Source organism: Oncorhynchus tshawytscha, linkage group LG05, assembly GCF_018296145.1.
Source record: "Oncorhynchus tshawytscha isolate Ot180627B linkage group LG05, Otsh_v2.0, whole genome shotgun sequence".
Taxonomy (NCBI): Eukaryota; Metazoa; Chordata; class Actinopteri; order Salmoniformes; family Salmonidae; genus Oncorhynchus; species Oncorhynchus tshawytscha.
In genome coordinates, this window is record NC_056433.1 from 4,391,801 (window position 1) to 4,404,564 (window position 12,764).

The window sequence follows — 12,764 nt, forward strand, 5'->3', positions numbered from 1 at the left end:
AAGTTACAGCTGAGGAAAGTGTTGACCTTGAAAACCAAACAGAATATGCTACTGCCAAAGTGAAGGCACGAGAGAATGTAAAGGAAACTGAAGAGAGAGCACCTAGTGCTATGTCAGCTAAATCAAATGTCTCAGCAAGATCTAAAAGGTCAAAAGTTTCAGTTATTGAACCTGACCATGAAACAGAGGAGCGAGCACTCAGAGCTGTATCTGCTAAGTCACATTCATCTGCAAGATCAAGGAAGTCCAAAGTTTTTGAAGTAAATTCTATAGAAAAAGCTGAAGAGCAAGTAGAGGAAATTGTGGTGAATGCACCAAGTGCTGTATCTGCTAAGTCTGCAAAGTCAGCTAGGACCAATGCATCAGACAAATCGAACTGCATTTACTGCTCCAAACCAAAAGATAGTACAACTTCTGAAGTGACTGAGAGACCTAAAAGCAACATGTCCAACGTGTCTTCCCATCTACAAGTCAAAGGACAAAAGGACAAAAACAATAAGGATGACGCCAAAAGTGACAAAGGGAGTGACATTTCAAGAAAGACAAACAGGTCAAATAAGACTGCCACTAGAGATTACGTGGACACTCCCAGACCTAACTCTGTTGCATCAGAGAGTTATCTCACTCCTTCCCCACCAGACTGCCCACCAACCCCCAGAAAAATCAAACGACCTGTTATTTTACTTGGTGGCTCGAGTGACAGTAATAAGTCACATGCAGCATATCCAGTGGAAGAGAACTCTAACATCTCATGCAATGGCCCCTTGGAAGTGACAGACAGGAATGTCAGCGACAACAAAAGTGACAAGAGTGTCAAGTGCAAACAGAGGAAAGGGGTTCCCTTACTCAGTTTCTCCCGACAGTTGCTGGAAGGAGAAGTCTCTGAGCTGGTTCCCTCCAATCTACCAAACGCCTCTCCAACAGAGGTGGTGAATGAGTGGCTTAAGAAAATACCGTCTGACAGTGCGATGTACGACATTGGGGATGAATTCATTGACAGAGGCCATTCACCAGAAGAACTACCGCAAAAGGAAAAACCAAAACAGGATATTGACGCTGAGTGTGAAACTCAAAACGGAAAAAAGGAAGAGCTCAAAGAGACAGTGGTCAACCGTGTGACTGACAGTGAGGAGCCAGTGGAGACCCCACCAGAGACCCCACCAGAGACCCCACCAGAAGACACTCACCCCTGCACCGCTCCACAGGAAGAGGTATCAAAGAGCTTTCACTCCTCAGTTCAGGTGATGAAAGTCCTGTTGAATCCCAAGCTTGATCGGTGTAACAGTTTACCTGAAGTTTCCCCAGTGTACGGACGTAAACTGAGCACCTCAGCCAGAGGTCTCCTGGATTGCCTTGCAAAGCTGCAGTTGATAGACTTTGATCCCAACTACAATGCAAACGCCAAGGACACAAGGTACAGAGAGCTAATGAACATCCTCCAGTCCCTCTGGTTGTGTGACCCAGCAGAAGGTGGAAAGTCAGAGCAGAATGGCTGTGATCAACACTCTGTGGACGGTGATGGGAAAGCAAGGTCGTCCTCTGGGGTGGATGTCAGCAGTGGCTCAACAGGCTCAGGTAAGAGTTCAGGCCGTGTGGCTCAGGCAACGAACGCAGAGGGGGAAGCGTTGGTGAAGGTACAAGAAGTTGATGAAATGGCACAGAAAGATGAAAGCCCAGAATCCTCAGCACCAATGTCTGATCCAGCCACTCCGGACATAGCCAGTCGGGTCCAATGGACCCCCGAAGAAGGAGGAGAAGGAGCAATAGCAGTGGATGAAGAGAAACAAAAAGATGAAGACGTCCCGGAGTCTGATGACACCATTAGAAATGAAAGTCTGAGAGAATTACCAGAAACACCCCCGTCTTCCAATAAGAGCTCAGACCCTCGAGAGGACACAAGCTCTGGCTCTCCTCCATCTGTCCAAAGGGCACAACTAGCCAAAAAGGTTTCCCTGGATCCTGATCCTGTCTGGGTCTTGAAGTTACTAAACAAACTAGAGAAGCAGTTCATGACACATTATATGGATGCCATGGCTGAGTTCAAGGTTCGCTGGAACTTGGACAACAACGAACAGCTCAATGCCATGATAGCTGAACTGAAAGACGATGTGAGGAAGAGAATACAACTAAGCATCGACAGGGAACTGAGGAAGATCCACGGTCGGGCTGGAAGACCAAGACCACCCAAAGAAGCCTTGTCACGAGAATCAAATGCACAAACAGAGACAAGGCGAAGAAGACTGAAAGTTGTGCGTGACCAGTCCATTGATAACCGGGTTGATAAAAGTGAGGATGCAACCTGCACTTCCTTCAGTGACCAACGGAGTGATGATGAATATTGCCCTTGTGAAGCATGTTTACAAAAGAAAATGGAATTGGGGCCACTGCTTCCTGCAGAAGTCCTGCATACTGCACCAGTCATGATGGCTTTTGATCTAAAGTCAATTCTTCAGTTGAAAAGGGAACCTACTCCTAAGACACAAGAAGCTGATGTTACAGATGACACTGAAATGGTGGTAGTGAAAGCTGGCATTGCACATGCTTTTGATTTAAAGTCAATTCTCCAGTTGAAAAAGGACAGTCCACCACAGATACAAGTAGAAGTCAATGTTGCAGATGAGACTGAAGGTATGGATGAAGCCAAAGCAGCGGAAACTCTTGTTGAAAATGTTATCAATGGGGCGAAGAAGGAGATGAAGGAATCACAACAAAAAGATGCTGAAATGGGTGACAAAGCTGAGACAGCAGAATCTGATGTAGAAGTGACAGCTGAAGGTGAAGCAATAGAAGAGGGGGAAGCTGAAACAGATACTGCTGAAAATGAAGCAGATGAAGAAGAAACTGAGGAAGCTGAGACAGCAGCTGAGGAAGCAGAGGGAAAGGAGGTGGATGCTGAATCAAAGAATACTGAAGCTGAGATAGAGGAAGCAGAAGAGAGTGGTAAAGCAGAGGCAGCAGTGTGTTGTGAAGCCGGGGAAGAGGAGGATGTCGAAGCAGAGACAGCTGAAGATGAAACATTGGAAGAAGAAACTTCTGAAGCAGAAACAGCAGCTAATAATGAAGCGTCAGGAGAAGAGGAAGAAGCTGAAGTAGAAACAGCAGAAGCTGAGACAGCAGAAGATGAAGCGGGAGAAGAAGAAACTGCTGAAGGAGAGACCGTAGCTGATGACGAAACAGCAGGAGAAGAAGAGGCAGCTGAAGGAGAGACCGTAGCTGATGACGAAACAGCAGGAGAAGAAGAAACTGCTGAAGGAGAGACCGTAGCTGATGACGAAACAGCAGGAGAAGAAGAGGCAGCTGAAGGAGAGACCGTAGCTGATGACGAAACAGCAGGAGAAGAAGAAACTGCTGAAGGAGAGACCGTAGCTGATGACGAAACAGCAGGAGAAGAAGAGGCAGCTGAAGAAGACACTGCGGGAGAGGAAGAAGTTGAAGTAGAAACAGGAAAAGATGAAGATGCAGAAGAAGAAACTGATAAAGTTATAGCAGCAGGATCAACGCCAGGAGAAGAGGAGAGCACTGAAGCAGCTGATAGTAAAATGTCAGGAAAGGAGGAATCTGAAGCTGAAACTGCAGAGGCAGAGACAGCTGATGTAACAGCAGAAGAAGATGAGACTGCGGAAGTAGAGGCAGCTGAAGAGGAGACTGCAGGAGACGAGGAGAGTGCTGAGGCAGAGACAGCGGGAGATGAAGCAGGAGAGGAGGAGACTGCTGAGGCAGAGACTACAGATGATGGAACAGCAGGAGAAGAGACTGCTGAAGTAGAATCAGCTGAAGAGGAGACTGCAGGAGACGAGGAGAGTGCTGAGGCAGAGACATCCGGAGATGAAGCAGGAGAGGAGGAGACTGCTGAGGCAGAGACTGCAGATGATGGAACAAGAGGAGAAGAGACTGCTGAAGTTGAAGAAGCTGAAGGGAAGAATGCAGGAGAGGAAGAGAGTGCTGAAGCTGAAACAGCTGGAGATGTAACTGCCAAAGAAGAGGAGGATGCTGAAGTAGAGACAGCCGACGAGGAAACTGCAGAAGCTGAAACAGTTGAAAATGAAACAGTTGAAAGGGAGGAGGATGCTGAATCTGAGGCAGCAGAAGAGGAAGCTGCCAGAGACGAAGACACAGTGGAGGCAGAGGCAGAAACCAATGATGATGCAGTAGGAGAAGAGGAGATTTCTAAAGCTGAGACTGCAGACGGTGAGACACCTGGAGAAGATGAAACCACAGGGCACGAGTCCTCAGAAAATGAAACAACTGGCGATGAGTCGGCCGAAATTGAAACAACTGGAGACGAATCGGCACCAGCTGAAACTGCAGGAGAAGGGACAGCAGACGATGAAACAGCAGGAGAGGAGGAGAGTGCTGAAGCTGAAACAGCTGAGGGAGAAGAGCAGACAGCCGGAGATGAAACTGGAAGAGATGAGAATGAAAACGCGGGAGAAGAATCGTCAGAAGCTGAGGCATTTGAAGACGAAGCAGCAAGTAAAAGAGCTGAGGAGAATGTAGAAAAGGGGGAGGATGAAACAGCAGAGGATAAAGAGCCTGTAGTTGAATCAAACATTGAGGAGACGGATTGTCATGATGACGTATCGGAGATAAAAGCAGACGACGAGGCGGAGGAGGGAGAAACGACAGACCAAGATATGGTTCCGGAGGAGACAGGAACAGAACAAGAAGATGATACAAATGCAGGAGACAATGTAGGAAACGAGGCAGAAGAAGCAAAGACAAACAAATTAAACGCAGAAAATGGAAGCCAAGACCAAGCCGAGAACGTTGTAGGGAGGTCTGAAAAAGATGAAGAAGTGGAAACTACAGAGGGCAATGAGACAGCCAATGAAGAGGATTGCTGCGGAAACTTTGGGTACTCAGCCGACGGAGAGGATGAAGCTGAGGATGAGTTGGAAATATCAACAGATGAGGGAGAACAATCAGAGGGGCCAGCGGGTCTCCTCCTCGGGGAGGACAGCATGAAGGAAACTGTTGAGGAAACTCCAATGACCTCATTCGATGCCTTGGCCAGAGCAGAGTACTCTGAAGACAGTGCTTACGCCGATGTTGAGGATTCAGAGACTGACGGTAACAACGAGGAGTCAGAGGCACAAGAGGACAAACCAGAAGAGGAGGAGGTTGATATCTCAGCAGAGGCTCAGGCTGAGCTTCATGTTGAAGAGACTCCAGTTGAGGAGCTGCAGGAGGAGGAGAAGGAGGAGGAGACTCCAGTTGAAGAGACTCCTGTTGAGGAGTTGCAGGAGGAAGTGGAGGAGGAAGCTGAGGAGATGGAAGAAGTTGAGATGGAGGAAGTTGAGGAGACTCCTATTGAGGAGCTGAAGGAAGAAGCTGAGGAGGAGCAGGCTGAAGTGGAGGAGGAGGCTGAGGAGGATGCAGCTGAAGATGATGCTGCTGAGGAGGAGCAGGCTGAAGTGGAGGAGGAGGCTGAGGAGGATGCAGCTGAAGATGATGCTGCTGAGGAGGAGCAGGAAGAAGTTGAGGAGCAGCAGGAAGCAGCTGATGAGGAAACTACTGAAAATGAGGCTTCTGATGAGGAAGAGCAGGAGGAAGGGGTGGAGGAGCCGGAAGCTGAAGAGATTGAGGAAGCTGAAGAAGATACTGCTGAAAACGATGATGCTGTTGAGGAAGATCCAGCTGATGAGGGGGGTGGCATCACAAGCAAAGGACAGTCTGAAGACGACAGTGATAGTGGTGGACCTTCCGGGACATCTAATAAAAGCCTACGTGGTCAACCCACCAAGTCTTCCATGGAATCACAACCAGGCTCACTGGACAAAGTCCTGGATGAAGAGGCAGAGACAAAATCCAACAGCGAGAAGAGTTCACAGATAGGTTCAGGGGAAAGGTCGGGCCACCACCTCTCTGTGAAGAGCAACCAGATGTACCCTACAGACACAGAGGACGAAAGCAGGGTGTCAGAATGCACAGAGGCAGTCAGCGAAGTCCTCGAGCGACAAGTCATTCACCCAAAGAAGAAGACTCCGAAGAAGTCTCCAGCAAGATCTGTAAAGTCAAGCAAAGGCCAAGTAAAGTGACATTGATTAATACGATATTGATTTCTAAAACTTCACAACTACTGCTGCTGCTTAGTAATAACTTAATCAAATAATGACCAAAGCACTTTATTTCAATAAAGTTTCAATAAACTCGTCACATGACAGAGGACAGTTAAGAAAAAGAGATGTTTTAAAACTTGAAATATGCACGCTGAAATTAGTGGTAATTCTCTGTTAAATTCACACAACAGAAAATATATGTTTTTTTCTGGAAGATTATTGACATTTCTTTTTTACAAACATTGTTTTACATTTATTAGTGCAATAATCATATACAACTGTAATGAATAGAATCAAGAATTATTCAAATAAATGTTTCAACTCAGTTAAAAAGCCCTAAGGAGTTTTGCAAGTAATGAACTACAAAATGAGCAATAGTTATATACAATATGCATTGTATATGTGAAACTTGAATGTAAAAAGAACAATAAATATATTTTGTTGATATTTTAGGATAATATATATATTACATTTTTTGGCAACATTCTTTGTTGCCTGTCTATGAACAAATCTCAGGTAGTTGGAATCTATACATTCAAATGTACGTATGTATGAAAGAGATCATATACAATACCAGTCAAAGGTAATAGTGAAGACATCCAAACTATGAAATAACACATTTTATGGAATCATGTAGTAACCAAAAAAAAGTGTTAAATAAATCGAAATATATTTTCTATTTTAGATTCTTTATAGTAGCCACCCTTTGCCCTGATGACAGCTTTGGGTGGCTACTTTGAATAATATAAAATATAAAATATATTTCGATTTATTTAACACTTTTTTTGGTTACTACATGATTCCATAAAATGTGTTATTTCATTGTTTTGATGTCTTCACTATTATTCTACAATGTAGAAAATAGCAAAAATAAAGAAAAACCCTTGAATGAGTAGGAGTGTCCAAACGTTTGACTGGTACTGCATGTGTATTTGACTTTAAATTAGGTTACTGTGGCTTCAAATGTATAAAATTAACATAATATGAGATAATATATATTTTTCTAGATGAAATTGCACTTGTTTTGACAGCCACATTAATAATAGACTACACTATGTGACAGTATATACTACTCTGCTATGGAAACATGTAGTTGATCAACCATATTATAATTATACATTTTTAATTTTATTTTTATTTTATTAAATTAATTTAAAGATGGCATATAAAGATGGCATATAGAAGGCATATATATATATATATATATATATATATATATAGATATATATATAAATAAATATATATATAATATATATATATTTTATAGAGTGTTTGTACCAGGTGATGTTATGGAAACTTCAATGTTTCCCCATATGTTTGATCCAAATGTTGAATTGTTTTGATGTTATTTATGTATCCCCTATTCAAATATTCTATATTCTATATTTTCTTAGTTGTACAGATGTTGACAATGATGGAGAAATCATAAAACGCTGAATATACTGATAACGTTTGTGAAATAAAATATACTTATGAAAAGTTAATTTTTTCATTCATTCATTCATTCATTTATTTAACATTTTATATAGTTTACTTTTCTCTGCATTCACTAACTAATTTAATGACATTTATTTTAGTCTTGAATTAATGTACCTTTTTCTTCACTGATTAATTTCTATATCCAATGGTTTTTCTGTTACTCCAAAGCATTCAATACATCACTCTATGGCATTCATGACACAATAAATAATGTCTCCCGAAAACATTAAAGGTGAGATTCAGGAATCTATTAATAATTCACCCTAAATCTATCTAAATGACTGTAGATAGGAATGAGGTCCCAGTTATGTTGACAACCAGAGGGATGATTTATGTTTGTTGGTTCTGTTAATACTGAGCCAGATCGTTTGTCATAGGGGGGCAAGGCTACACCAACCATTATTCATAGTATATAGGACCACGTATATAGGACCATGTATATAGGACCATGTATATAGGACCATGTAACACTATGGAATTACATAGGAAGACTCTCTCTGTGAATACTCACAATGTGACACGGTCGAAGTCACCGGTCTTCTAGCCATCGCCGCTCCACCTTTCATTTTCCATTTGTTTTGTCTTGTTTTCCCGCACACCTGGTTCACATTCCCTCATCAGACTAAATGTATATTACCCTCTGTTTCCCCCATGTCTGTGTGTGGAATTGTTCTTTGTGTAGGGTGTTACACTACAGGCTAGCTTGCTCTAGGTTTGTTTCAAACCTAGGTTTGTTTGTTTTGTTTAATCCGGTTCATGTTACCGTTGTTGTGCTTTGTGCTGCCTCGCCTGTACCTTTGGGCCAGGGTGTATATTAAAGTTCTCCTGATTGCACCCATCTCTGCCCTCCTGCGCATGACTTCCCGGCAACCAGTCACTCACCCCGTTACAACATGTAAATACGTCACTGTAAAATGACTAGTAGAGAGAATACTACAGACACAGTGGAATTGTTGAACAACATCTGAAATGTATTGATGAAATACAATAAAATCACAACATAGGTTTCTTTGAATCAAAGCAAAAAATAATTAGCTACAAAAAAAAAATTAAACATCAACTGCAGTGTTCCTCACCTGGCTAACTGTCAAACATCACTGCAGTGTTCCTCACCTGGCTTACTGTAAAACATCACTGCAGTGTTCCTCACATGGCTAACTGTAAAACATCACTGCAGTGTTCCTCACATGGCTAACTGTAAAACATCACTGCAGTGTTCCTCACATGGCTAACTGTAAAACATCACTGCAGTGTTCCTCACCTGGCTTACTGTAAAACATCACTGCAGTGTTCCTCACCTGGCTTACTGTAAAACATCACTGCAGTGTTCCTCACCTGGCTTACTGTAAAACATCACTGCAGTGTTCCTCACCTGGCTTACTGTAAAACATCACTGCAGTGTTCCTCACCTGGCTTACTGTAAAACATCACTGCAGTGTTCCTCACCTGGCTAACTGTAAAATTCATCACTGCAGTGTTCCTCACCTGGCTTACTGTAAAACATCACTGCAGTGTTCCTCACCTGGCTTACTGTAAAACATCACTGCAGTGTTCCTCACCTGGCTTACTGTAAAACATCACTGCAGTGTTCCTCACCTGGCTAACTGTAAAACATCACTGCAGTGTTCCTCACCTGGCTTACTGTAAAACATCAGCTGCAGTGTTCCTCACCTGGCTTACTGTAAAACATCACTGCAGTGTTCCTCACCTGGCTTACTGTAAAACATCAGCTGCAGTGTTCCTCGCCTGGCTTACTGTAAAACATCAGCTGCAGTGTTCCTCACCTGGCTTACTGTAAAACATCACTGCAGTGTTCCTCACCTGGCTTACTGTAAAACATCACTGCAGTGTTCCTCACCTGGCTTACTGTAAAACATCTGCTGCAGTGTTCCTCACCTGGCTTACTGTAAAACATCACTGCAGTGTTCCTCACCTGGCTTACTGTAAAACATCTGCTGCAGTGTTCCTCACCTGGCTTACTGTAAAACATCACTGCAGTGTTCCTCACCTGGCTTACTGTAAAAAGCAAAGCAAAGGTTTGATTACTGTACTTCTATATCTCCATCAACCCTGTCTTGTGGATTTGGCCACAGATTCTCATCTACATCACAATGGATGTTTTCATTAGCCAAACATCTTGGGAAGAATCTTAGGGCGAATCCAGGCCTGACACTGGTCTGCCGTGATGTCATTGCATGCGTCATCCATGGCCTGGAGAAGGGCGGCTTGTTCATGAGGGCGCCTATCATATACCTTTCACCTCCATGTGGAGAAAAATTCCTCAATCGTGTGTACAGGGTGGTAAATTGTGGATGGGCCTGAAACCTTGCTTGCACCATTTGCTTATGGTGGAACCTGACATTATCCCACACGATGACATAGGTCACGCCATCAGCTCTACAGACCTGATTTATCTCATCAAGGAAGGTTACATGGAGAGCTACATTATATGATCCAATACGAGGTCTGCGTCCAACCACACCATCTTCTGATATAGCCGCACATGGTGATGTTGGCCCCACATTGTCCAGGTACTTGGATCGTTGCCCGCTGGCCAATGAAATTCCGACCTCTCCTCCTTGTCTTGGAGGTTGAAGGCTGCCTCATCCAAAAATAGGAATTTGTGATTGTTTTTGTCAGCTTCCAGCTCCATCATTCTCTAACAAGACATTTTGGAAAGTGAATTACTGATTGCAATGATGTACCACTTTTGGGGGGAATTTTTCACAACAGGCATCTTGAAACTGAACATACCTGAACATACTCAGTCCTCAGTTGCTTCACTCTGTCTGCATTTCTTTCAGAAGGCCCAAGGTATAGCTGTTTTAGAGACCCTGGTGCCTTTTCAGCATGCAGGCAATAGTCTGCAAACTTATGGCTTCCACATTGTTCAACATTGTCGTCATTGTCCAAGATGTGCTGCCGAATTTCTCTAAGGTGAATTTTCATTTCTGTCCCGAACCAAATTGACCACAGCCCGCTCTTGTTGGTCAATCAGAATTTTACCTCCGCCTCCCCTAACCAAACAACGCTCTCTGATTGGTCCCTTTTTAGTCTCAATTCTGCAGAGAAAGTTACAGTAAGAACACATTTAGTCACATCACCTACTCTGTGGTACACGTTGTCAGGCGATATACAGTCATTTGACAGTTGAGAGTAGCCTGATGTTTAGTGCTGAAGACTTACCGGCTCTCATTGAGGAAAGTTCTGATGATTGAGGCCACAGTTGATCTTCTGAGGTTTGGTTGAATCATTGTAGCTGCCTCAGTCATTGTCATGATTTGCGATATGGTCTACAACTATTGCTCAGATTTCATTGGACCACCTTCATTGGGCCCACGCCACCTCTCAAACTGTTGCCCCGCTGTCTTCAAACCGTGGCCTTATCCCTCTACCATATTCCCCAAACGAGGCCCACACCTCTCAAACGAGGCCCACGACCACCTCTCAAACGAGGCCCACGACCACCTCTCAAACGAGGCCCACGACCACCTCTCAAACGAGGCCCAAGACCACCTCTCAAACGAGGCCCACGACCACCTCTCAAACGAGGCCCACGACCACCTCTCAAACGAGGCCCACGACCACCTCTCAAACGAGGCCCACGACCACCTCTCAAACGAGGCCCACGACCACCTCTCAAACGAGGCCCACGACCACCTCTCAAACGAGGCCCACGACCACCTCTCAAACGAGGCCCACGACCACCTCTCAAACGAGGCCCACGACCACCTCTCAAACGAGGCCCACGACCACCTCTCAAACGAGGCCCACGACCACCTCTCAAACGAGGCCCACGACCACCTCTCAAACGAGGCCCACGACCACCTCTCAGAAAGGGGCCATTCCTTTGTAATTTTTACATTTTTTTGTATTTTTACATTTTTACAAACATGAAAAATAAGATATTCCACCTACTTTGAAAGGACGTGTTAGCGGAGAAGCACCGTCACAGACATTCATCAACATCAGCATAAATGAGGAGAAAAAGAGTCAATACAAGAGGTCCTCCCAGAACAGAACAGAAAAACAGAATTCGGTGACAACAGCACATATTAGTGACCCGTGGAGAAAACAGTGTTTGAATTGGGGGGTGTTTTCCTCAGACTCTTTGAATGACCAATGACACGTAAACCCCCTCTTCAGTGATCAACGTCAGTGAAAAGGTCAACTTTAGGACGTGACTTCTCCTTAACTAATCGAGCTTCCTCTATAAATCATTCTACATTTTTGTTTTTTCGAATTGAAAAAGGAATTATGAAATGTTCTAGAAAGTCCGTGTTTATAAGGATGCAGTTATTAGTATGTTATTAGTATGTTATTAGTATGTTAAAGAGTTAATAATAACATTGCAAACAAACATTTTATAAAACATGCAAATGCTTGTTATTAGGTTGGTAGGGTTTTGAACACTGATTTGTTCATACTACCCACAAATCATCTGGAAACGCAGACAAATTGTCAGAGATTGCAGGAAGCACCTGCTAGCTGGCATTGGGTCTATTTCCATGTTTAACACTGAGAGAGTGGAGGAGATGTATTCTACCGGACAATAAAGGGGGCTTTCCCTCTTATTCCTGTTTACCTTTCAGTGCCATGCTCCCGGACACACACACACACACACACATTCTGAGTGCCAGCTGTACCGACCAGCTCATGTCAGCTCACTCCAGATGTTTTCACAAACTCAGCTTTAGAGACACTCCTGCAGTGTACTGGTGAATTCCCACATAAAAACACACAAGCTTTACATTAATCTTAGTCAAATTCAACTCATGGCCTCAGCTTTAGTCTGCTAAGCTGTTGGTTTCCTTCTAAAAGGTAAAAACATGGATTACCTCATCGTCAAAATACACAGTTCTATAATGCAGCCCGGTGCCACCGTGTCCACTGCTTTCTACACAGACGTTCAGTGGAATTCTCTTACAGGACCCATCCTATATCCTATAAAGCCATGGCCACGGGTCAGTCAGGTCAGCCACGGGTCAGTCAGGTCAGCCACGGGTCAGTCAGGTCAGCCACGGGTCAGTCAGGTCAGCCACGGGTCAGTCAGGTCAGCCACGGGTCAGTCAGGTCAGCCACGGGTCAGTCAGGTCTGCCACGGGTCAGTCAGGTCAGCCACGGGTCAGGTCAGGTCAGCCACGGGTCAGTCAGGTCAGCCACGGGTCAGTCAGGTCAGCCACGGGTCAGTCAGGTCAGCCACGGGTCAGTCAGGTCTGCCACGGG

General features: G+C 44.3%; 1 protein-coding gene across 1 annotated transcript; it reads left to right on the forward strand.

The window, feature by feature from the left end:
• The first annotated feature begins 298 nt into the window (after positions 1-298).
• On the forward strand, positions 299-6,695 carry LOC112249812 (retinitis pigmentosa 1-like 1 protein). Its single transcript, XM_024419541.2, has one exon. The coding sequence runs from the start codon at positions 444-446 to the stop codon at positions 6,036-6,038; it is 5,595 nt and encodes a 1,864-aa protein (XP_024275309.2). The 5' UTR covers positions 299-443; the 3' UTR covers positions 6,039-6,695.
• Positions 6,696-12,764: the final 6,069 nt, after the last annotated feature.